The sequence below is a fragment of the Tenrec ecaudatus genome, chromosome 11 (genome assembly GCF_050624435.1).
Source record: "Tenrec ecaudatus isolate mTenEca1 chromosome 11, mTenEca1.hap1, whole genome shotgun sequence".
In the NCBI taxonomy this organism is placed as follows: domain Eukaryota; kingdom Metazoa; phylum Chordata; class Mammalia; order Afrosoricida; family Tenrecidae; genus Tenrec; species Tenrec ecaudatus.
Window position 1 is genome coordinate 83,415,045 of NC_134540.1, and position 27,045 is coordinate 83,442,089.

Consider the following 27,045-nt stretch of genomic DNA (forward strand, 5'->3'; position numbering starts at 1 on the left):
GGTGGGGTTGGGTGCTTTGAAATTGACCAGTACTTTGCCATGTATATACAGCTGGCCCTATAAAGTTTTCAAAGAGAAGAAAAAAAACAAAAAGAAAGTAAAAGAGGCAGAGAGTGAAAGAAAGTGAGGACATCTACAGGAGTTGTCATGGGGTTAGGGCTCTAACACTGAAGACAGCCAGAGTCCTGGAAAAGGGCCTGCAACAATCAGCGGTGCTAGGCTGCAGCTGAGAGGGCTGAACAAAGCTGCCATCTTGGCAGCGAGCTGGGCCAGCCAAAGTAGGGTGTTTGATGGCAGGGAAGACGAAGACAGAGGCTTGCAGAGCTGAGAGGAGCTGGGTGGCCAAGAGTAGGCACGCGTGCCAGGAAATAGGGCCTGCTTGCTGATACGGCTGAGAGGTAACCTGGGTGAAGAAGAGAGGAATGTGTTCTCAACTTTGGGGGAGACTTCCGGGTTTATTTTTGGTTGAAGTTATAAAGATTATTTTAGGGCAGTAATTTTACAGGTTCATCCATCCTCCATGACTCCAGGAAATGTGGATACCATCACAATTTGAAATTCTCTTCTGTGTTTCCTCCTCCTTCTTCTATAGAATCTTTGCTCAAAATGTTCCATAATGGTAGTTGGGTACCATCCAGTTCTTCTGGACTCCTGGAAAGGAGCCAAGTGCTCATGGAGACATTCAGCCACGCAGTCCACTGCCTCTTCCTTGCTCTCCTTCCTTTGCTGCTCTAGGAGAATAGCCTCCAATTATGTGCCATGAAGAGCCACTTGCAAGCTTTTAAGATTTCAGGCAGCACGCAAGGACTAGAATTTATTTTTATATAAGGATGTCAGAGTTTTTATACTTAGAAAGTAAGTATAGTTACAAAGTGTACTCTAAAAGACATCATTTCTACCAAGAGTAAAAAGCCATGTTGCTCACTTCAATATGCAGGTTTGGGTATGTGATAACTAGGTTTTTTTGGTGCCAATACGGCTCCCTTAGGAACTTGTGGGTAGAGTTTTTCCTGTCACTCACGTTACAGTTTGATTGGAAGGCAACCTGGATGGCTTGCTGGAGGTCGGTATCTCTCTCTCTTTCACCTTCCTGTTGACAAGGCATGTGGAGCCAAGCTTAGACCTGCCAGTCCTGATGCAGCCACACTATTGCATCCTCAGGACTTTGCACTCACCGCCCTTGATCTTCCTGCACTCTGTGCTATCACTGCATGTGGCTGCCCTTGAGCTTGAAGAGGGACTTAAGGACTATTTTTAGACTTATGGACTTGATCTGGGCTGGGCTGGGCTATTTGCTTGATATATAATTGCTTCTTGATATAAATCTATTAGACATATGAGTGTCCTTGGATTTGTTTCTCTCGTCAACATGGCCTAACACAGGGTGGAAGGGAAAGAATGCGAGCAAGGAAGAAAGGGCACCATGCACAGAGGCCAAGAATGGAGCCTTTTGAAGGGCCAGTATTCCCAATTTCCAATTGATAAGTGAAAACTCTTAGCAAGCACACCGAAAATGTGTTAGGCTTCATGGTGGGCACAGGTATTCAACGTTTGGTAAAATCCAACCAAGTTCCTACAGAGTGGAATTCTGCAGAGCATGGTGTACCTGTGGCTATTGGAAAAGTCTGTGGGCTGGATCCCACCAGCCTGCTCTGTGGTTGAAAAGATCTGGCTGCTCCTGTAAATATTCCAGCCTAAGGAACCTTATAGGGCAGTTCTAGTCTGTCCTATAGGGTCCCTATGAGTCAGAATCAATGGTACACAACCATGACCACCACCAGTTGACCTGGAGTTAACGCCGCTCATAAGAGTAATACCTTATGTGTAGGGGTCAAATTGCTCCATAGGACTTTCTACCGTGGACTTTTGGAAAGCAGGGATCCGTGCTGTTCTTCTGAGGTATCTCTAGTGGATTTAAATTTCCTGGTGTCGTGGGGGTTATGCACTGGGCTACTAAAGCACAAGGTCAACAGTTCTAAACCACCTGCCAAGGGAGCTGCACGATGGGGGAAAGATGAGGCTTGCTACTCTCACAGACTCAGAAACTCACAGGGGCAATTCCAGTCTGTACTATAGGGTCACCATGAGTAGGCATCGATTTGATGGCAGTGATGGCAAGAACTGCAGTCTGAGAAGCCCTCAGGAGCAGTTTTGCCCTGCCCGACTCCAAGGTCATTATAAGTCGATATGACCCAATAGTAGTGCGTGAGGTCAACGGCATTGCACCACCCATGGACTCCAAACAAGGGTCATTATCCTCAAGAAGAAGCCGTCTTCCTTGGCTTGCTTGACACCATTTTCTCATCCTGTCTCCTCAGGGCCCTGGCCCCAAGTCTTGCTCTTAAAATAAGCGCTGCCACGTTAATTGGGGAGGTGCCTCTAAAGAAGGAGAGCCGGTCTCCTTTCTTTCGCCCGTGTAAGATGACACCCTCACCTGGCGGGGCTGCTAGGGACCAGTTTTGCAATACCTGATGCAGGGTAAAAAGGCTTTGGAATCTCATCCTGAGAGATGCAGTCCGAGGAATGCCCGGGCCACTGGACTGGGAATTCTCCCACTTCCTCCCACAGGGCTCCGCGAGAGCAGCAGGGTCGGGGCTGCATTCGGCGTGGGGCCAGCTCCGCGGCGCTGCCTAACCCTCCACATTCACAGTGGGGCTCCGGGCCGAGTTTGGGGCGGGCCCGAGGCGGAGCCTCCCTCGGCGGCGACCACGCCCCCTGCAGGCTGGCGACCACGCCCCCTGCAGGCTGGCGCTGGGGTGCGAAGGCGCCCCCGAGCGGCGGCCTCAGCGAAGTGGCCGAGCGCCCGCCCCGCCATTTGCTAGCTGCGGGCGGGAGGTGGCGGCGGCCGCTGCCGCCCCCGCCCTTTCCCCGCCTCCCCTTCCTGCTCCGAGGGACTGGCCTCGCTCCGGCTCCGGCTCCGTCGGTCCGCCCACGCTCCGCACGCGCCCGCAGGGGGACGGGACGAAGGACGAAGTTGGAGCGGCCTGAGGGAGCGGAGTTCGCAGCCGGAGGCGCGCGGGACGGGCCCGGGGCTGCGGGAAGATGTTGGGCGTCGCTGCGGGGATGACCAACAGGTAAGGAGCCCGCTCCCCCGCCCCGGGGCGCCCTCTCCATTCATCGTGGCGCTGCGCGCGCCACCCCCGCGCCCGCGCCCCGCCGGCCGGTGCCTGAGGAGCGCGCCGCCGCCACGTCGGCCCGCGGACTGCGGCAGCGGCGCGCCGGGCGCTAGGCGGGGCCGGGCCGGCGGGGGGCGGGCGGCACTGGGGGCGCGAGCGGGCGCCGGCGGGGCCTGGAATGGACCTTCCTGCGCCGGTTCCCGCCTGGCGCGGGGCGGGCGTGCTGCCGGCGGGCGCTGCCCGCTCTCCTCGAGCGTCTCCCGGTCGTTTTCCTGAAAGACACGTCCGGGAGCGACCTCGCACGCCGCCGCCGACCTCGCCGGCCTTCCCCTCTTTCCCACCGGCGCGCCCCTCCTTCCCGTTCCCCGCCGATCTCGGGGAGCCGGCCGCGGCTGCGGGCCCGGGCGCGCCGCCCGTCCCCGCCGCCTCCCTGCACTTTAGACCTGGAGGTGGGCGTGGGAAGGGCCGAGGAGCGGCCGGGGCGGAAGCCGAGGGCCCGGGAATTCCCTGGCGGGGAGCGGGCGGCGAAGGCAGGCCCCCGGGGGGCTGGGCCCCGGGCCGCGTGGTCCGAGTGGGCGAGGGCCAGATGCTGCCGCGCCCGGGGCAGAGCGGAGCGCAGGACTTCTTCGGAAGTTCTCCGACACCGCCCTGGTCCCGGCTCGGTGGCTGCGGTTCCTTGGGGCTGCACCCCGGGACCTGCCAAACGGAAAAGACCGCCCTTAACTACCTGTGCTGCTTCGGGACGGCCACCTAGTGGGACCCAGTCTCTCGCGTTCAGCATGGCAACAGTTTATGCATCTGCTGCACCTTTGGGAGCCAAGCGCTCTGGGCGGTTTGAAAAGCTGTGCCTTCCGTTTTCTGGATGGTTTTCTGAGCAATCGTGTGCTTACATTTTAATAAGATCCGCTGTCCTAAACGTTAATGCAGCTACCTTCTAATTCAGTTTTGAGCAGGGGAGCGAAACCTACAACGCGTTGTACCAAAAGAATGTCTGTTACTGGAGATGTTTCTCCTACAGTGCTCCTCTCTAGGACCACTAAACCGCATTCGTTTGGATTTTACAATTGATGTATTACTAGGGAAGTTGTTACAAGGTCAACTGCGTATTGTATGTTCCACGCCGGGGTAACAAGCTTTCTAGACTAAACACATTTTTAAATGAGCCCTTCTAATTTTCATTGCTGTGGTAAAGTATCCATTATAAGTGCCTGGAGAGCAGATACTTCCGCGGGCGCTTAGCTAACTAAGCACCTACCAACAGGTATTTATTTGTTGCGTATTAATAAACTATATTCTAGCAGTTGGAGTCTGACGCAGAGCAGCCATTGGCAAATATTTAATCTGAAGACCACTCTAAACTCTTAAAAATTGTTGAGCTTCAAAGAACATTGGTTTGTGACAATTATATTTATATTTACATTAGAAATTAAAACAGTTTAAACATTAATTTGTTAAAATAGCTGTACATTCATGATATGTTAACCCACATAACACATTTGTATGAAGGAGAGTATTTTCCACATGGAAAAGTAACTGAGATGAATGGCATTCTTTTCTGTTTTACAAATCTCTGACAAGCCTGACTTAGTAGAAAACAGCTGGATTTTCATATCTACTGTGCATTTAGTCTATTATGGTCCGTTATTTTCATTGAACTATATGAAGAAAATCTGATCTTACACAATTGGGAAAGGCAAGAGTATTTTAATGGATTTTTCATGTAATTGTGTATATTCCACGATAGAACATCAAATGGATATGTGGTCATTTGTTAAAGGCTTGCGTCAATATGGAATTCAGAGCTAGATATGATCTTTTTTGCACTATTATGTTAAAATTCTATTGGTCTATCTTAAATTTTGAATGAATCTTCTATCTTAAGAGCAATATTGTAACCTCATGTGTTTGTCATTTGGAAAATACTGATTCATTGAATTAGGCTGATTTTCCAAATGCTGCCACATTTTACTACATATAACCCCCAAGTAACACTTACAGATGTCACCACGGATTTTATTAGAAAAGTACAAGTAGTGGGAAGCGGTCAGGCTCAAAATGACAGATGCAAGTTTTCCAAAATTTTAATTTTCAGTTCAACTCTGGATTTTTATCACTGGCAAGAAGATGATAAATATTTTTTTTCCTCCTAATTGACTCACTTCAAAGTTCACTTTGAAGAAACTGTCTGCTGAATGCAAGTGTAAATGATCATCGTTCGTCTATCAGTTCTTTTCAATAAAAATGGTGTTCTTGGAAAAGCAGGCAAACAATAAAAAAACAAGCTGATTCAGCGTGCCCTATCACATGCACACTTAAGGCACCCAGTGGCTTTGGTATGCTGGTATGCAGCTGATGGACACCTACCCTCTCATCACAAGGAGCAACTCACAGTGTGTACTGCTTCATCACAAGCATATTGGTTGATATTTCTCGAGATCATTGTAGATTTACATGCTCTTCTGAAAAATAATACATAGAGATGCAGCATATCCTGTACCTGTTATCTTCCAATGGTAATATCTTATAAAGTTGCAGGATAGTAACATACCTGTGATAATTGGCAATAAACCCATCAGTCTTTGCAATTTTACGTGTAGTTGGTGTGTGTGCAATTTTATCACATCTGCCTGTCTTGACAGTTTGCTTGTCTTACTGTGGTAGCTGACATATTGCTGTGGTGCTGGAAGCTATACCACTGATACTTCAAACACCAGCTGGGCCACCTAGGGTGGATAGATTTCATTGGAGCTTCTAGAGTTCGACCAGGAGGCAAGGTGGGTTCTGCTTCTGGTAATTAGCCAGTGAAAATCGTATGGGTCAGAAGAGAACATCATGCATCGGTCCTCTGACTCATTGGCAGGACCATCAGTTGCTGGAGGACATTGGGTTTGGTGGAGTGGAATGCCAGAAAGGGCATGGAAGAAGACCCTTGATAAGGATTGGCGCGATAGCTGCACACCATGCTGGTGAGGGTGAGGGTGCCATAGGCCGGGGCAGTGTATGGTTCTGTGGTGCATGTGTTTGCCTTGAGTTGTAGTCAGCTGGTTGGCAGCTATTTAACAATGTAATATCACACTTGTTTCTATCACCGCAGTCGAGAAACAGATCTGTTCTAGTAGCACAAAGGTTTCTCTCATTTCCCTTTTATAACCATACCCACCTCGTTGCCCCACATTCCCTTTTTAATGGTTAGCAGCCACTAAGCTAGTCTCTGTTTCAAAACTTCTGTTATTTCAAAAATAATATATAAATGAACTTTGAGAGTTGCATTTTCTCAGTAACCCAATTTTCCTGGATATTTATCCAAGTTGTTGCATGTATCATAGATTCTTTTTTGGTTGAGCGTTTCATAGTAGAGCTGTACCCCCACAACTAAATTATTTACCTATTAAAGGACATTTGGGCTGTTTCCCAATTTTGGTTATTATGAATTAAGTTTCCATGGATATTTGTGTATAGATTTTGACATGAGCACAAGTTTTCATTTCTCTGGGATCAGTGCCCGAGAGTGCAATGGTACGGTGGTATAATCATTGCTTGTCTCATTCTTGAAGAAACTGACAGACTTTTCCAGAGTGGCTGTGCCATTTTCATCGGGGACCTTGAAAAGTGAAGCTGATACTCTTACTGCTAGTTTGTTGAAATGAACGAAACGCTGAGGGGACACCTCTGACCTCCCTTAGATTACCCCAGGGAGGAGGAGATGCCAAAGCCACCGCAGCCCAAGGCTGGTTGCCATAAGGCAGAGGTCAGGCTTACCTACACCCACCATCATTTTTGACCCTGTTCTATTACCAAGCATTCCTTCTATGTCCTCTCCCTGCAATGGCCACACAACCCACAGATAACACTCATCATTATGCGGACTTTTTAGTGTACAGGTTCCCACAACTGTACACTAGGTCAGAAAACATTGAGGGTGCTGTTATTTGACAGCAGTGCTTCTCCACAGCCAGCAGCAAAGTCTCTTTGGTCCTCAGTTTCTCCCTGACCCACCCCTTTGGGCTCTGCCTCAGTGGGGCCAGGAAGCCTGCCTGAGGCTCTTTGTCCAACTTAACTGCTCTGTGGTCTCTGGGCTGTGGATTGGCTGCTGCCTCTGCCGCGTCAGGCAGGGAGCTTCCACGCACTCTAGTGGTGGTTCTTCTGTCTCCGCACTCGGGAATTTCTGTTCCTGTCTGAGATGACGCTCCATACCCAGGGGAATAATGAAACGGACCAGTCCCCAAGCTACAGTCCTCCATGCCTTCTGTGCATGGACCCACCCAGTCATGGCGTTACAGAGAAATGGATAGAGACGCCAGAGATGGCTTCACTTCACCACACACTGCCACTGCCTTTGAATAGTGATTTGAGGTCAGTGATTTTATCCAGGATTACTTTTGCACTATTGGTATATCAAGACAATGCAAAAAGCTGTAATACTTAGTAGCATTACAGTAGTGACCTTTCAAACCTTTTAAGAGACGTGGGTAATCACAAACAAGGAGGACATAGTGATCCTGGGGGTGTTGGAGCAACAGCAATCTAGCTGCGAGAAATTACTAAGAGGCAGGAGAAGGCGTGCTGATAGGACAAGAGGAAGGTAAAAGGAAACAGGAAGGCTCTAGGAAACAAAGCTATGAATAGAGGTATAAACATAAGTATGTACATGTGTAAATCTATTTAAAAATATAGGCATTGGTCTATGTACATATATTTATATGACATTACATTGAGCAAGTGGGCTGACTTTGGGCCTCTGCTCAAGCTCTCCCTCAAGACAAGAACACTTTGTTCTAACAACCTGTCATTCGGTGATGTTCACTCTCCCTACGTGATTTCTGAAGACAAAATGGGTGCATAAGCAAATGTGAAGAAAGCTGATGGTGCCTGGCTATATAAAAAGATATGGCATCTGTGGTCTTAAAGGCTTGAAATTAACCAAGCGGCCATCTGGCAGAGAAGCAACAAGCCCACATGGAAGCAGCACATCAGCCTATGTGATCATGAGATGTCGACAGGAGCAGGTAACAGGCATCAGAAGACCCAAAAGAACAACAAAAACATATTGTTAAGAACGAGGGCGGTTGGAGCAGAGACTCAAAATCCATCTGTAGACAATAGAAACATCCCCTCACAGAAGGGGTACAAGGAAGGGATGAGTCAACCAGGGTACAGTATAGGACCGATGAAACACAATATTCCTCTGGTTCTTCGAGGCTTCTTCACCACCCCACTCTCATGACCCCAGTGCTGCCTTTCAGTTCTGGCTAGACAGGAGCATACACACCGGTAGAGACCTCATGACACGGAATCCAAGTCAGATAAACCCCTCAGCAACAGAAATGGGAGTAGTGGTAACATGAGGGTAGGGAAGAAGGAGGAATGGATTGCAGTGATTGATGTATTAACAGGACCCCCTCCCCCAGATGAACAACAAATGTGGGTGAAGGGAGACAGCAGTCTGTAAGATATGAAAGTAATAATTTATTAAGGGGTCATGAGGGTGGAGGAAGGATACCAAGGGTTCAGGTAGAAAGTAAATGTTTAGAAAAGGATGATAGCAATGTATGTACAAATATGCTTGATAAAATTGATGTATAGATTGTTATACGAGCTGTAAGATCCCCAATAAGGTGATCTTTAAGGAAAAAAATAGGTAGAAAAAGTAAAAAGAGAGAGGTAGAAGTTTTTCATTGGGCTGCTCACCGTAAGGTTAGTAGTTCAAAACCACCAGCTGTTCCTAGGGAGAAAGAGGGGCCTTTCTACTCCCGTCAAAAGGTACAGTCTTTGGACCCCACTGGGGTAGCTCTGCCCTGTGTAGAGTCCCATGAGTTGGAACCACCTTGAGGGCAGTGAGGTTGAGTTGGCACAGGGATATTTATAACAGTATTTACATTTTCCCGCAAAGATGTGCGTTTTAAGTGCTTGCTGTTTTGTGTGCTTTCTGAGTTGGTAGTGTTTTAGTAGGACTTAATAAGCAAGACTTAGGGAAAAAATGACTTTCAGCCACTAAAGATTTTTCCCCTATAATGAGAGCGCTCCAGAAAGTTCTTGGAAAAATGGAATTAAAAGGCAGTAAAGTGTTTTCTTCAAACTTTTTGGAGCCCCTTGGTCTAACCACTAGGCTGTGTCTCTCATGGGGATGAGAACATGCCATGGCAGGAATGCCTTTGGAAACGCCCGTTGCCCAGTGTGGTTTGTAGGTGAGAAAATCTTGATTCCCCCCCCCCCCCCTCTTTCCTTTAAGAAAGCTGATAGAGATGTGGCTGTAGGGAAGGTATTTCACTTTGGGTTGTTCTGGGCTTTGCAAGCTTAAAACCATCCACCGGGCTTGTGCTGGCTTGACTTTTCCATTTTGTTATTTTATCGTTCCCACCCTCTTTTGTGTGATAACCCCTTGACTCATCTCGTGGGCAGCTCTGTCACTACGGGTAGGTTCACAGAGGAGCTTGCCCTCCTCACATTGGTGTGATTCACAGTAACCCTTGTGTGTCAGAGTAGAATTACGCTCCAAAGGGTCTTCCAAGTGCTGGTTTTTTGGAGAAAGAGATTGCCAGGCCTCTCTTTTGAGGCTTCTCTGGGTGGGCTGAACCATAGGCTTTCAGTTGGCATCCGGGGCACCTGTTGTACCACCCAGGGACTCCTCCTTTCCTTCTGGAGGGGCTCTCCCGGCCCCTAAACAGGGTTAGAGAAACTTCCACAGCTGCTTCCCACCAGGAATGGGGGAACAGAACTCTGCTCTCTGAGTGTCTTTATCCAACACCTTCTTCACTCTTGAGATTATCATTTCAGTGAAACTCAGCAAAGGTCTTGCCATTTGCCTCACGTTGCACATACACAGAGGGAAAAAAGTTCTCAAACTATGTGTCAAATGGACAGTTCTTGGAACTCGCTTTTAAGCTGTGGTTTCCTACCCACAGCGCCATCTAGATTACATGCTGGACTTACCATGCCAACTTCTCAAAATATTAATTTTCATATCCTTGAGCTGGGAAACTCTTGCCTTAGAGTGTAGATTCCTCAGCAGCAGTGGGGTTTGCCTTTTCTCATGGAGACATCATCTCATCGCTTTTGCTTGATTTCATCAGACTTTTCCACTGGGAGGGGTATTTCTGGTATCTTTTTTCATGTCGGAACATATTTTGGAGCTTGAAGAGCTCTCAGTGACATGTAATACAGGGCGGGGAAGCGGCAGATACAGCAAGCTGTGCATAGTGCATTCTGTGTGAGGTGGGGCAAACTGTACTAGGAATTGAGTTTGAATGCTGACCACACGGGTTGAGTAGTGGGAAAAACAGGACTGGGCATTTGAACGCCCATGAGCGACAGACCGACCGAGAGGCGGACTCCCCCGGCCCGTGGAGTGATGGAAGCCAAGTGCGTTTGGGCAGGAGGCTCACTTATGGAGTGGGATGGATGCCTCCAGGCTGCTTAATATCCTGGAAGGCAAACATTTCTGAAAGGTTACAAATGAAATTGTTCATTATTGGCTGAGCTAAGGAGCTAGTACCCCACGGCCTCAGCTTAAGCCAGTGGAGTGCCTTTGGGGCATTTTATCAGCAAAGCCAAAGAGTTTGGTAAAGGTGCCTGAACAGGGCAGAGGTCAGGCCCAGGGGCCGAGGACCAGAGAGTAGAGACTGCTTTGATAAAAGTGAAGAATCCTGAACATAATTCAGATCCAGAATTGTAACCTGTTAACTTCCCTAATAAGCACGATGATTGTGAGAATTGCTGTCTGTTCTGTAATGAACCGTGGACCCCAGCTGAGAAGTAGAGCATGCTGTTGGGAGGCACCGTTGTCAGAATTGGAAAGGAGGTTAGAGGGTGGAGGCATGGCTGACTTCAGCCTCCTGGGAATTGGTATTGGGCCACCGATGATGGTGCTTCTCCCCCTGGAGAAGTCAGAGGAGGCCAGAGCTGCAACCACACCCGCTTTCCAGCGCGTAATAATAGCGTTACGGCACAATTCGGAGTGTTCTGGAAATTACCAAAATATGACTCAGATGCAAAGTGAGCACATGCTGTGATCGACTTGATGGATGCCCTGTTGCCACACTTCTTTGGTTTGTAAAAAGCAGAGTATATGCAAAGTGCCGTAAACAAGATATGCCTGTGTATGTGCTTCACATTTCAATATAAGGCCCATGTTCTAATCCCAACTCAGTTCCTTCCTGGCTCTGACCTCAACCCAAATCCTCACTTTCTGATTTATTAATGTAATTCATATGAAGGCAAATACCCGTTTCTGAAATTGTTAGTTGTTGTCCCCCAGAGAGGGAGTCTAGGAATTTAGGAATCTGGGATGAGAAATAAATTTTTCATTGTATATCTTTTTCTACCATTTTAATGTATTTTACTATCACATGAATTAAATTTTTAACGTATTTATCATCATGGCAGAAATATGATAGGTGCTTGATTGGTGCTGAATATCCTTATTTAGAGGCACCTTGGTGTCATAATGAGTGATGAATTGGGTTGCTAACCACAAGGTCAACAGTTTGAGACCACTGGGCACTCTGAGAGAGAAAGACGAGGCTTTCTCTTTTATATTCCCGCAAAGATTTACAGTCTCGGAAGCCCACAGGGCAGTTCTTCTCAGCCCTGTGGGATGACTGAGTTGAAATTGGTTCTGTGGCAGTGAGTGAATGATACTGACAGCGGTTGGTTTTCCCCACCTCCCTGTTCTTTCTCCTGAACGTGCATCTACTCTAGATTTCACTATCACCTGTTAATGGCACGAATGTAGTCACTTCTGATTTCTTCTTTCCCTTTACTCCCCCTTAGCCCTTCTTTTGCTGAGTTTCCTACCTTTAAATTGCTTCTTGAATCCGTCCTTTTCTTTCTCACTCTCTTATTACACTCTTTCATTTTCCATTTTTCATTCCAGTCCAGCATGATTTCCAAGTGAAAGGAAGGCAGTAGAATGTTAATGTTGGAAAAGACTTTACAGAATGCAAATGGGGTTCCCTGTGGATTTTAGCCTTTCTCCACATGTGCTGGAAGCTGCATTTGGATATCCAACATTTGAGGCAGAACAATCTCGTAATGTCTTATGTAAAACCCTAACCAAACTCAGTGCCATCAAGTCGATTCCAACACCTAAGTGACCCTGCAGGACAGGGTCCGGTTGCCCCTGCGAGTTTCTGAGGCTGACTAACTCTGTGAGAGGTTCTGAGGACGGTGACATTCCCAGGAGTGGCTAATGGTTGTGCATCCCTGACCTGGGGGTGTAGCGTAACTCCCTAGGCCACCAAGGCTAGTTCTGCATAGCATTGGTGTATACATAATTGTACTTTTTATTTAGATCTTCATAAGGTACATATTCTTCTAGAGGAACCATGGAATTTAAAGTAGCAGTTTTTGCAGTGTTTTGTCTGTCAACAAATACTTTAAAAACGTTTGCAAGTGTGATGGGGGGTGGTGGGGAGTTACGGTAACACATTTGGCATAAAAAATGGCTTTATATGTGGGGGAAAAAAAGTCAGAATCCACTAAATTATTCTTTTATTTTATAGGGGAGGGATTGCTGGGAGCAGCGAAATGGTTGATTCCAGTCCACAAAGCCTGCAGGAGCGGAACCCAGACTTCAGATGTGCTGTTGGGGGTGGGGAGCCCTTCTGTTCGATTACGCCAGCTTGCTCTTGGACACGATTCAGATTGCAGTGTCAGACCGTGTGCTCTATGGTTTTATCTTTTTACTTAGCTTGTAAATCGTCATCTCATTAGCATTGGACCCCTGGTTGTATCTAAACGAATCATTGGATGTAGCCTCAGAATTGTTCTAAAACCAGGGTCTTCGAAGTCACTCTTGTCGAACATGGATTCCTTTTGTGAAATGTGTTTTTGAGGATTCATAATTACACATACTGGTGCCTGTAAGTATTCTTCGGCCAGAGACCTATCTATTGCCTTCTCACCCATCCGTGTCCTCTGAGCCTGCAGGCAAAGCCTGTGAGATTGTGTCCTGCCAACATGCCTCTTTACTGATGCATCAGTTAAGCTACAAATGTTATAATTCCTTTAGCGATTTATACATTGTTGGGAGCTCTGGTGGCATCCTGGGGTTGCTAACCACAGTGTCAGTTTGAAACCACCAGCTTCTCCAAGGGAGAAAGATGAGGCTTTCTACTTCTATAAGGAGTTAGAGTCTTGGAAACCCATGAAGGGGCCAGCTCCATCCTGTCCTTGTAGGGTAGCTGTGAATTGGAATCGACTTGATGGCTGTGAGTGAGCTTTTATGGACTTATTTTTCATTGGGAAATGTAATGATGATGTTTGTGACTGTTTCCTTTTTTTTTTTTTCTCTTAAGTTGAGCAAATTCCTACCCCATGTGAAATGTTTCTTCCTAGTGTGATAAGGAAGAGCGGGAGACCGGATGATAGGTGGGCAGTTAGGAGCCTCTGCCCAACTACTTTACTTTTTCCTTCAGCTCAGTGCAGTAGATTCCACAGACATTGTAAAATATGTAAAGGCAGAGCGCAGGCGCAGCCGAGGAGATTCAAAGGTGACTGAGACATGGTCACGCTCTTTGGGACTCTTTCAGTTTAACTGCTCTATCAATCATGCCGATTTCTGATTTCCCCAAGTCCCATTCTCTTTGTATTTGTCCTTTCTGAAAAATCAGGAGGATTTTTTTTCTTACTGCCTATCAGATAAGACCCAGATTCCAGATGCTGGAATTGAATGCTGTTGCTGATCTGGCCCCAGTTCAACTTTGTCGTCTTGTCACACACTCTTTGTGAGGCCGTGTTTCTCTAAATTTAACCCACGTGCCATTTTCTGGAAACACTGCCTTCTACCTCCGTGCCTTTTCTCAGTGACGCTTTCTTAGTCTGGAAAAACATCTTTGTCTTCACAGCTGCGAGTGAAGGTCAAATTTGATGACTTCTCCCATGAAATAATGAACTCTGGAAACATTTATTGAGCCCCTACTGTGTGCTTGGGACTTTGGAATTCAGAACTGTAATCTTGCCTCTGAAAGCTTTTTGAGTGGTTATCAATTTCTGTTTTTAATATAATTATTTGTATATATGCCAGATCATTTTCTGCCAGATTGTAACCCCTGGAAAGGAATGTTTCAATCAACATTTTAAAATGTCCAAAGAAAAACCACCTGGCTTTAGATGGGCTTTAATTCTCCTTTATGTCCTCATTTGCCAGTGACTTACTTGGAAAGCTCAGGCTGGTTCTGCTTAGTGTCTGTGACACTGCTTGAACACATTTGCAGAACTCCCAGCAAGACAAGATAGTTTGCACATTTGGCTTAACTCTGTAGTGTAGTGTATACCAATGGCTGAGACCCAACATCCTTGGAACATTGGGAAGAAATTCAAATGTTTAGTCATTCTTGTTTGGTTTATTTTATTTCACTACCGATGACTCTTAAAAACTCTAGTAATAATTACCTCTTATTAATTACCTACTTTGCACAACTACTTTAAGACAGCTTGTTGTTTAATAAATCCTGCCTTCGCAGCCATGAATAGGACTTTTATGCCCATTTTACAGAATGAGGAAACCGAGCCCACAAAGTTAAGAACTCACAAGGTCACACAGGTGGCTGGGATTCAAACTTGAAACTGCCAGACTACAGAACCGTTTTTAAATGTACATCTAGAGTGCAGTGTGTCTCCTCCACCCATTCACTGTTTGAGAGCTTGCCAGTCTTTCTTCTTTCCCTCAGTCTTGGGCCTTTCTCTTTGCAGGCTTTAAGCACCTCCACTACTCTCTGGCTTATATCATGTGTCAAATTTTGTGCAATCCTTTCTGATTTGTTTTTTGTCACTTTCCTCCCAACAATAATGTCCTTTCCCGCTTTTGTTTTGTTTTTTCTTTGGTGGAGTGTGTGTATGTGTGTGTGTGTATGCATATACACGCATGCCCCAACCTAAATCCCTGTTTCAACCCCTACTTAAAGCCTTCTGTCTTAAAAGATGTTCTGCATTACATACCTTGGCTCACAGAAAGTAGCAGGTTTTAAACTTTTTGCCTCTTGGGACTCCTGCACTGAAAACATGAAAGAGCCTACAGAGCAGTTAAAAGGAGGGAAGGCCCCACCGAGACGGATGGGAACAGTGGCTGCAGCAATGGGCTCAAACATAAGAACAATTGTGAGGAGGGTGCAGGACGGGCACGGTTTCAGTGTGTGGTACACAGGGTCGCCATGAGTCGGAACCAACTCGAGGGTACTTACCAACAACAGCAACAACAAAGAGCACATTGACAATTAAATCTTAACAAGTACTTTGTGTGTTAGTGTAAATAATCCGTTTTGCAATTATTTTCCAAAACAAAACAAAAAAGAGAAGTGTGGCTTTATTTTTCAAAAAATATTTGTTTTACAAATCTCTTTCATGTCTTAATAGAAGACAGCAGCATTCAGTTTGTTGTGATGGGATATGTCATGTAGCTTCTGGAAAACTCCACTGCACACTTCTGAGAGAATGAGAATAAAGATGGTAAGTGTTGTGAAAATAGTTTGCATACATCTTGAAGAGCTGCTGCAGAAATAGAGGGTTGTTAAGATTCAGGTTCAATTCGCCTGGAAAAAACTGTATCCATATAATACATGGTCTGGGTTCTTCCATCCAGAGGAACATCATATCTGCTCATGTCTCCTTTTGTGAAATGAGTGCTACAGACGTCTTCTGTAAAGGGCCACCTAGTAAATCATTTCAGCTTTGTGGGCCATCTGGTCTGCGTTAGAACTACTCAGTTGTGCTTGTGTAGCACAGACGCAGCCGTGCACGATATGTAAACAGACGAGCCTGGCAGTGCTCCCGTAAAAATGTGCTCATGCACACTGACACTGGGATTTCATATCACTTTCACATGTTTATAAAATACTGTTACTTGTTTCTCCTTTCCAACATTTAACCGGCAGATGGAGGAGACACGCACCTTACCATTCTTCCCACTCACTACAACTGAAAACAGCATGCTCACATATTGAAAAACAAAACAAAAACGCCCAAGATTCTAGAAAGTAGAGAGAAGAAGGCAGACACCAGAGATCTGAGGGCACAATGATCGAAAGTGTGGTGAGTTCCCTGAGCTCCAACTCCCAGAGGCAAATAATGAAGGAAGTGATCAGAATACTGCCACTAAACACAAGTCCTAATAAAAATGAAAAAAGGAGGATTCGACTTAAATTATAACTGGCTTATTCAGTCATCAGGAGGGAGCTCCATCAAAAGTTGGGGACTGTTTGTTTATCTCCAATTTGGAGCTGAAGAATCTCACCACCCAGAGGTGACAACAGGTATAGACAAAGCCCCAACAAAAGCCCTTTCTGTAGTCAAAGGATCGGGAAACGGCAGTTTACCATGACCGAACATTTTAGACAATAGCCAAATCCAGGCTGACCTTGTGCCATATGCCAGCAAGTCCCAGTAGTGAACTCAGATTTCCATTCTCACCAAACCAAGCTCACTGCCGTGGAGTCAGTGCTGAGTCCGCGTGTGCCCCGTGGCTTTCCAAGACTGACTGCACAAACAAAAAGCCCTGGCTGCTGTCTTCAAACTGCTGCCTCTGTGGATCACAGAGCCCTGTGTCACTACTACACCCCAGAGCACCATTTTACTAGGCTTTAATAAACTGCTCCAAATCTCTGTCCCGATGGTAACAGAGGAGGCCAAGGAGGAAGCTGACTCTTCCATCCCTTCTAACTAGTAACCATATAATCTCCACCATAATATCAGTGGAGACTATAACACGGAGAGCCGAAATCCCCATACTTGGCCAGCAGAAACAAGAAGCCCCCCTGTGAGGTGTGTCCACAGAAGCTAAATGGGGAATGTGGACTTGTGTCTCCACCTGGCAGTAATGGGGCTGTGCCCTGCTAGAAAGGAAAAGATGAATCTAGTTCAAACAGAAGGTTCCAGTAAGACCCAGAGTCTCATAACCTTGTACACTTAGTACAGAATTGTCCAGTTTCCCTGAAATATCATTCATACCAAGAACCAGGAAAGTGAGTGAAAAAAAAAAACAAAACAGACCAGTATATAGATAATACCAAGATGTCACAGATACTTGAATTATCTGAGACACATTTTAAAGCACTTATGTGAAGAATGTGCAGTGCGCAACTTCAAAATACTAGAAACAAATGGATAACCCTCACAAATAAATAGGAAATTTCCATTAAAAAGAACCTATAAAGAAGAAGCAAAAGGAATCTTACAACCGAAAAATAGAATGGTCAAAATGGAAGACTCGGGGTGGGGTTAGCAGAATCATGGGGAGGCAGAGAAAAGAATCCTTTAACTGAAAGAGAAAAAAAAATTTTTTAATCCATGAAAGGAAAAAAATAGATTGTGGTAGGGAGAGAACAGCGCCTCCAGGATCTGTGGAACTAGAAGAAAATAACTGCCCTTCCTATCATCGGTGTCCTGGAAGGACAGGAGAAAGAGTCTGTGGCTTAAAGACTTACGAAGAATTAATGGCTGATGGTGTCAAGCTACAGAAAAGTCAGTTGATAGAACCGATCACAAAGACCGTTTTCCACACCCTTTTTTGGTGAGTAGCAACCAGTCTCGCTCTCCAGAGAACAGAAGAGAGTGATAAAAATAAAACGAGACCTATTTGAACAATATGTCTGTTGGACTAATGGACCCTGCAGACACCAGTCTCTGCCACCCAGAGACCAGAACTAGATGGTGCCCAGCTTCAGCGACCAACTGTTCTAAAAAGGAGCATGTTAGAAGCTCCTGGGGAAGGGGGTGCCGGGGTGATTGTGGAACAAAAGCATACCAAGACCAGGCTTACTGGCTGGACAGAGATCGGTGCAAAACTGCGTTCCTTGGTCAACTTTCTAGTCTGAAACAGAACACAGCCCTCATTAGACTAATAAAGCATTTAGGATAAAAACGTCCTTAGCATCGCCCCACGGACGGAGTTCATAGGGTTAGAAAAGGAGGAGGAACAGAAGTGGGAGATGAGGGTACACAGAGGATTGCAGTCTGGGTGAGTTTAAATAACTCGTATATGAGTCATTGAATGTAAGACTGATCATCTGCTCTGTAAACCTCACCTAATTCACAATAAAAGGTTAAAAAAAAAACCAGCTGAAACTACCCTAAATTGTCAAGATTCAAGTCTGACATTCAAATAACATGAATCCAAAGAAATAGATACCAAGTCTTACTGTAATTAAACTTCCGAAAACTGAAAAACAGAGAAAATCTTGAGCACCAAAGCAGAAAGGGTACCTGTCAGGGGTTCTTTGCTGGCAGGGAGTGAAGGGTGGGCAGGGGGTGAGGGGTGAGGGGTGGGGAAATGACTGAAAGCAGACTTCTCATCCGAAGTGATGAAGGGCAGAAGGAAGTTGCATGATTTTTTTAAATACATAAAGAAAAGAACTTAGAATTACGTATCCAGTGAAAATGTCCTTCAGGAAACGGGAAAGAAGTAAGACCTTTTCAGATGAAGGAAAATCAGGTTTGCTAGCGACCTATCTAGAAGATTAACTACAGGGAGTGCTCTAAACAGAAAGCAAAGAACAAAAGGAAGAAGCTAGGAATGTCCGTTGAGGGACAGAAAAGATAATGGGGGAATACTACAGACTTTTCCCTTTTCAGTGCTCCAGGTTATATTTGATGGTTGAAGCAAGAATTATAACCACTGTGTTTCTAAATGTAGGTGCATGAAATATTTAAGATAACTGCATAGAGGGATTAAACCAAAAAACAAACTTTGTCTCATTGAGCTGATTCACGTACAGTGATCCTGTAGGACTGGGTGGAACTGCCTATGGGTTTCTGAGACTAACTCTATAGGAGTAGAGCCTAGGAGGGAAAAATGAGAACACAAAATGCATGCATTAGGAAAGAAGAATATAGTATTCAGTGGATGAATACTTAAAACCACGCTGCCCCCACACCATGCAGTATTATTCCTCAATTAAAAAGGAACGAGATGCAGAGACGGGTAAGGAAGTCAGAGTTCCCTCTGGTTCTTCTGGACCATGAAGGAGTGAGTGCTTCCAGTGTTGCGTCAGCCTGCTGAGATATCTCAGCTGTTAACTGGTAGTTTCAGTGCAGATTGGCCTTTCTGTTGAGTTGGTAGGAGCCCCGCCTCTTTTATGATGCTCTGACCCTACTTCCAAGACAGATGTGTTTGTACTTTTGACAGTCTGAGGTGCTTTGGGATTCCCAGCACCACAGTTCAAATGCATCAGTTGTTCTTTGGTCTTCCCTATTCAGTCCAACTTTCACTTCCATTTGAAAATACCCTGAAATTGGGCCAGGTATATTTGAGTCCTCAAAGTAACCTGGCTTTTCAACACTTCAAGAGATCTACTGCAGCAGATTGACTCCATGCATCTCTGGATCTCCTCTTGACTATTGTTTCTATGAACGTTGATTTTAGATCCAAGGAAGACAAAATCCTGGACAACGTCATCCTTTCCTCCATTTATCATGCTTTAACCCAGTGGTCCAGTTGTGAGGAATTTGGTCTTTACATTGAGCGGTAATCCATGCTGAAGGCTGCAATCCTGGATCTTCATCAGGAAGTGTTTGAAATCCCCTGCACATTCAGCAAACAAGGTTTTGTGATTCTTAATAAGCCTTCCTCCAATCGTGATGCCGCATTCTTCTTCATATGATCCAGCGTCTTTGACTATTTGTTCAGTCTGCAGATGGAGTCGGTACGATGAGAGGATGCCACCCTGACTCACACATTTCCTGATGTTAACCATGCAGGATCCTCTTGTTCTGTTTGTGCAGTTGCCTCCTGATCCGTGCACAGGTTCCGCATGAGCACAATGAAGTGTTCTGGAATTCCCATTCTTCTCAAGGCGATCCAGAGTTTGTTATGATCTACACAGCTGAATGCCTTGGCTTCGTGAACAAAACAGAAGTAAACCTCTTCCTTGTATTCTCTGCTTTCAGCCAAGATCCATCTGACATCAGCAATGATAACGCCTTGCTCCAAGTCCTCTTCTGAATCCAGCCTGAACTTCTGGTAGCTCCTTGTCAGTGTACTACTACAATCGTTATTGAGTGATCGTCAGCAAAATTGTATTTGTATGTGATACCAATGATACTGTTGTGAAATTCGGGTCACCTTTCTGTGGAATGGGTATAGATGATGGATCTCTTCCAGTCAGTTGACCAAGTAATTGTCTTCCGAATTTCCTGGCATGAATGCGTGAGTGCTTCCAGTGTTTCCTCAGCCTGCTGAGACATTTCAGTCGTTAGCTAGTATCCAGCTTGACCTTCTTCCTTCCGTCCTATTGGTTCTCACGTATATGCTACCTCCTGAAGTGGTGCACTAGTTCCTTTGACACAGTGACTCTGTATTCTTTCTCCCTTCTTTAGATGCTTTTTGCATCATGCAGTATTTTAACTATAGAATTTTCCAATATTTCAACACAAGGCTTGAGTTTTTTCTTGAGTTCTTTGAGTTTAAAATAACGCTGCAGGCAGGGTGCGAGGTAGCACTGATGAAGAACACAGCTTTCCTCCAGTTCCTAAATGCTTCTTCCCCCCACAACTACCATGATCCGAATTCTACCTTGCAAGTCTGGATAGAGCAGAGGATGTACACTGGTGCAGATAGGAGCTGGAGGCACAGGGAATCCAGGGCGGATGATCCCTTCAGGACCAGGGGTGTGAGTGGCGATACTGGGAGGGTAGAGGGTGAGTGGGTTGGAAAGAGGGAACTGATTACAAGGATCTACATGTGACCTCCTCCCTGGGGGATGGACAACAGAAAAGGGGGTGAAGGGAGACGTTGGACGAGGCAAGATATGACAATATAATAATTTATAAATTATCGTGGGCGCATGAGGGAGTGGGGGAGCTGGGAGGGAGGGGAAAAAAGAGGACTTGATGCAAAAGGACTTAAGTGGAGAGCAAATGCTTTGAAAATGAGGGCAAAGAATGTACAGATGTGCTTTATGCAATTGATGTATGTATGGATTGTGATTAAGAGTTGTATGAGTCCCTAATAAAATGTTTTTAAAAAAATTAACGCTGAAGGTGCTGCTCTTCCTTTTGATTATCTCACTCTGGGTCTTTGCACATCTCATTAATTTGGCTCAATCTTCTTGAGGACCCTGTGAAATTTTCTGTTCAGCTCTTTACCTTCCTTATTTCTTCCGTTTTCCCTTAGCTACACTGGTAACAGTAAGTTTCAGCATCTTTTGACGTCCACTTTGATCTTTTCTTTCTTGACTTTTTAATGACCTTTTGCTTTCTTTATGATTGATAGTCTTGTCAGTAGTGTTGAGTACATCACATCTGTTTTTGAGGTGTTCTCAAAATTCGGGTGGGATAGACTCGAGGGCATATTTTGACTCTTTAAATATTCTTCAGCTTCAACCTGAACTTTGATATGAGCAATGTCACAGTCAGCCACTGGCCTGGTGTTAGCTGCTGCTATTGAGCTTCTCCATGGTCTCTTTCCTCAGATCCCAGGGGCCCATCCCCCAGCACTATTTCAGACAAGGTTCTTCTCCCATTCATTAGGCCTTCAAGATCAGACAATGTTTTGGAACTGTGTGTAAGGTTTTCAGTAGCTGTTTCCTCTGAAATGATCAGCCAACTCGTTTTCCATAGTGCTTTCTTGTCTTAAAGCTCCACTGAAACCTTTTCTCTTTGAGTGACCCTGTTGGCATTTGAAATACCAGTGACATCGCTTCCAGCATCACAGCAACACACAAAATGAACTATGGAATGAAAGGATATCTAAACGTTCCCAATAAATGATTTTGGGGGGAAAAAGAGCAATTCTTAGCTCAAAGGGCTGTATAGAAACAATCAACTCTGGCATTTAGCTACAAAGAGACCATAACTAGCTTGAAGGAATCTTGGGCATATTGACTCACCCTTTTATGAAATTTAGGCTTATTCTTCCAAAGTCCTTGAGATATCGCATATTCACATAGGTTAAGCTTCAGCTTGGTTCTTCAGGCTAGGCTTGTACACCCTGCCTTGCCAGTTACTGTAATGGGAAGTCTTAGTACACAACAGATCTTCATTCACTATTCTCACATTTTCTTATTCAAAGAGTGTATGGGAGAAGTGATGTTCAAAATATCACAGCCTACGGTCATTGCCTGCCTTAGAATCTATTGGTTCCCTTGAGTTTTGGTGGATTGCTGCCAGAACAATTCTTTCTTTGGAGTACAATGTAGACTTTGTCACTACGAAGTATGTTTTAGGAAATATACAGTGGTTTTCATCAGAATCATTAGATGGAGTAATTCATCCACCAAGTGAGCAGCCTTTTGTTTCACGTGTGTGGGTCGTGGTATTTTTGTAATAATCAGGAAACCTTTGTAAACATGGCTAAGGACTCGTTTTTCTCTCTTTTAAATGAGCTCAAGAAAGGGTTTTGTGAGTAGCTACAGGGCCTCTGGAGTGCTGTGTTCGTTAGCACTTAGCTCATTTCAGGTGCAGGAATATATTTTTATGAGTTAGGATAATGATGAAAAGATGTATTTAATTTCTTTTTTAAAGAGTTTTAAGTATAGGACCCTGGGTTACTCATTTTATAGGCTGGACCAAAATGAGACAATTATGTAAATTTAACTCAGCTTGAGGTGGGAGCAACACTGATTTCAGAAACAAATTATTAGTGTTTCTGGATTTATATGCTTTTTTTCTCTCTCCCCTTTTCTGTTAAGTTTATTTTTTTAAGAACTGTTCAGGCTTACAGAAAAATTATGCAGGGAACATGAGTTTCCTTAAAACGGGGCTTTAAAAGTTCATGGAAAAATTCCATTTTCTGTTCATTCAATTTTCCACAAGCGTTTTAAAGCCCTACCTATAGCTGTTCTGCTTCTTTCCCCAGTTACACCAGTTATTAACTTCTTACATAAACGTGGTACATGTATTACAGGCGATATGCATTAGCATTAAAGTCTGTAGCAATAAGGAGAAAAGAACTGCAGTTGTGTTTGTGTATTTTATGTATCAGGAGATATTCCAGAGAGATAATACTTAATAGTAAATGTGTGAAATCAAACCAGTTAAACACTACAGGAAAATAGAGACAACTTTTTATCAAACTTCTAGAATGAGGGGTACTTTTGAAATGCTGTAGGAATTTTAGAAAGAAATTGTAATAAAGAAAGTTTCACTTAAGTGAGGAGCTATAACAATGAGTACAAGAAAGAAAATGTTCTGAAGTTGATTGTGGTGATGATTGTACAACTCAATATGATTGAACTATTGAATAATATATGTAAACTATATGCCAATAAAACTTAAAAGATAAATACCCATCACCCTCAAAAACAGCAAGAAAAGAAAGATGCACTTTATTAAATATAAATTAAGCTTCTACAAACTAAAAATGAAAACTGAGAGGACATTTGCAACGATGTAACAGTGATAGAGAAAGGATGAGTAGTTTTATTATTAGGAATTGAATAGAACTTGGAAACCCAGTGCACATAGTGGTAAAGAATATGAACAGAGAGCTTACAAAAAAAAAGGAAATGTGTCCCAAAGTATGAAAAATAGCCAGCATCATTAATGATCCTCCAAAGAAATGTAATTTAAATAGACATTATCTGTTGCCCTATAATAGTAGATGTTATCAATGTAGTTATATATTGATTGCAGTATGAAGATTAACTGATAAAATCGGTTATAAAATAATGTGGCAGTATATATCAAGTCAACTTTATGTAGGATTGAAGAACAGAATTGTGTGTGAATGGATATATTGGATTGTGTAAGATGTCATCCCCCCGCCGCCCCTCCCCCCGCACACACATATGAGGCTATTATAGGGAAAGATAAATAAGGGTTCCTGGTGGGTCGTTTGGGTAGAGAGGAGATAGAGGGGAGCTGATGTCAAGGAGTTCAAGAAGAGAGAAAATGTTTTGAAGCTGATTGTGGTGGTAATTGTACAGCCTACTTGATACGGTGGGACTATGGAATGCTACGTCTGTAAGAGCTCCCAATAAAATTATTCAAGTTTAATTTTTTTTAATTAAGTAACTATTCTGTAAATTAGACATAGAAAAGCAAATTCTAAGTGCGCCAAGATCTGGGCATGTCATATTAGAGGAGCCCAAGGATGGTGGTTTACATGCTCAGCTGCTAATCGAAAGGTGGCGGTTATGCGCTCACCCGGAGATGCTGGTGGGGGGGAGCGTCTACTTGCAGAACCAGCTGCAGTGGTTTCAAGAGGATGACGCAGGACTGGGCAGTGTTCGTTGCCAATCATAGGGCCTCGGTGAGCCGGCGGCACCTAAAAACCAAACGAAGGGCAGCTCTGCGCTGGCACATGGGTGCACCATGCTTTCTGTGATGTGTTCTGCTTGATCTGATCAGGCTAAGACTGGCGTCGGTGGGAAGTGTGTAGCATTTCTTTTAACCCACTGTTCTGTGAATTCCTAAGATCGGGTTCCAGCAGCTCATTCTTGTTAGTTCTTTGGACATGTGCACCTCTGGATGGTACCTCATTTGAACCCAGCTACCTTTTTGTCTGTGTTGTTTTTCTTACCATTTTCTTTGCTCCATTTCAAGATCATCATTCTGCTTATAGTGTGTTTACTGTGCACAGGAGCCCTTATGGAAAGACTGGCTTTATTTCCTTAAAACAATGTCAACATTGTGTACTGTGCTGTGTGTGCCACATTGTGGACTCTTCCAGTTTTGTCATGATAAAATGTGTGAGGTGTTTTTTGTGACCATGGCTATTCCTTGGATGTTTATAATACCTTCCCCCTGGGAGTGGGGGCATATAAATGACTAAAGAAATTATTTCATGCTTTCATAAAGACCAGAGTGAATAGTTACTGGAATGACTCTTTACCCTGTCATTCAGGTGAAAAGGTGAGAAAGAACAATTTGGCTAAAAGGCTTCTGTTGTATATATTTTTTTGCAAAACTAATTACATGTGTTGTTTAGGGTAATGAGTAATTTAGCCACTCTGTCTATCCTTTGAAACTTTTCTGTGATGACAGAAATTAAGTGTGGTTAACTTAAATCAGGAAAAGAGTTACTGAAAGGCTACAAGAAGTAGCTCACTGGATCAACGGAAATACTGATTAGTCAGGTCTTGGAAAGAACCAAGGAGCTTAGTCACAGTCTCATCTGGTTATCTTTCTTGGGATAAAGATAGTACGCTCCAGCTGTTTTTTCATGTTTGTGTCATTTGGCTCCAGATTCCTGTATCTGGAGAAGAATTTGCTTGGCCTAATTTGGGCATATGTCCACTCTTGGCCTGCTGAAGTCACCGCTTCCTTTTTAGTCTTGCCAGAGTAGAGCTGCAGTGTGATTAGTAGAAAAGAGGGGGGTGGACCAAGGAGCAACAGTATGTGTCCTTTGAGAACCAGGTGTACAGAGGGTTAAATGTTACTCTGGAAATGCCTTTCTGGGATGGCTTGGTTGCTTCAAAAATATGCTAGCGTGTTTCTGCTGATTCACAGTAGCCCGATAGGACCAAGTAGAACTGCCCCTATGAAGAAATGTGTTTGTTTGTTGTTTTGATGGGAGAGGTTTGGTGTTTTTTTTTTTTTTAATCATTTTATTGGGGGCTCGTACAACTTATTTTTCCTAGTTCTTTTTTTGTCCTACACCTCTTATCACCCACCATCCATTCATCCATTGTGTCTAGCACATTTGTTGCTATCATCATTCTCTCAAAACGTTTTATTTCTACCTGAGCCCTTGATATCAGTTCCTCATTTTTGCCCTTCCCTCCATCATAACCTCTTAATTATTTATAAATTATTATTTTGTCATGTCTTACACTGTCTCCCAGGGAGGGGGTTGTATGTAGATCCTTGTGATCGGTGCCCCCTTTTCCCCCCACCTTCCCCTTACAATCCCTCTCCTGGTATCGCTACTCTCATTATTGGACCTGAGGGTTTTTTCTGTCCTGGATTCCCTGTTTCCAGCTCTTATCTGTAGCAGTGTACATGTGCTGGTGTAACTGGATTTGTAAGGTAGAATTGGGGTCATGATAGTGGTGGTGGGGCGGGCTTGGGGGAGAGAAGGAAGCATTTAGGAACTAGAGGAAAGTTGTATGTTTCATTGTTGATATGCTGCAGCCAGACTGGCTCTTCTCCTCCCTGCGACCCTTCTGTAAGGGGATGTCTAGTTGCCTTAAGATGGGCCTTGGGTCCCCATTCTGCACTCCCCCTCATTCACAGAGAAATAATTTTTTATTGAGTCCTAGCCCTGTTCTCATTCTCCTGCAGTCTTGGTTTGCAAGAGCCCCCCCTCCCCCCCCCAGCCCTGCGTCACTTGCACCATCTCCAGACTTTTCGAGAGCACACGATGGTGCCTGCTGGAGAACATTGTCCTTGTTGAGCTGGGCTTTCTTGCCACAGTACACAAACTGGCCATTGTGTATGCCTTCTGCCATGATTAGCTCCATCTGCTGCTTAAAGTGACATGGGTCCCAGAAACAACTGTGGCCCGAGTTGTAGATGATCCCCTTAACAATGCTCTCAGTGTAGCCTTGCCACTCGGCGAAGTCCATGGAGTACAGCCAAGCGGCGACTTCACAATGCTTCAAATACACACAAAACAGAGCCTGGCCCTTCCTCTATCCACAGGTGACATGGCCCATGGCAGCCTAGAGAGCTGTGGATAAATCTTTACAGAGTAGAAAGCCCTGCCTTTCTTCTGAGGAGCTGATGATGCTGGTTTTAAACTGCTGACCTTTCTGTTAGTAACTCAACATGTAAAACAGTATGGTTCTTCCCCCCCTCAAGAAACACAAACAAAAAGGGAGGTTCCAGTTGTGTAGCTATTTTAAAATGAAGGTACAAATAGAATCCAGGTCCAATACAGAGGTAGGGAAAGTAAGGCCTGTGGACTCAAGTCATGCTGCTTATTGCATCTACTTGCCTGCTGAGAATGGTGTTCCCACTTTAGGGACTCCCCCACCCCCCACCAAAAAAAGATAAACTATATATATTTAATTTTAATAATATTTTGTAATATATGAAAATGACTTCCCATTAACAT

General features: G+C 44.6%; 1 protein-coding gene across 1 annotated transcript in view; it reads left to right on the top strand.

The window, feature by feature from the left end:
• Positions 1 to 2,908: 2,908 nt before the first annotated feature.
• LIMS1 (LIM zinc finger domain containing 1) overlaps positions 2,909 to 27,045 on the top strand; it is a 168,476-nt gene continuing 144,339 nt past the window's right edge. The window contains exon 1 of the mRNA XM_075563359.1: positions 2,909 to 3,074. Coding sequence (XP_075419474.1) covers positions 3,043 to 3,074 — 32 coding nt within the window. The 5' untranslated portion in view covers positions 2,909 to 3,042. The remainder of the gene's footprint in view (positions 3,075 to 27,045) is intronic.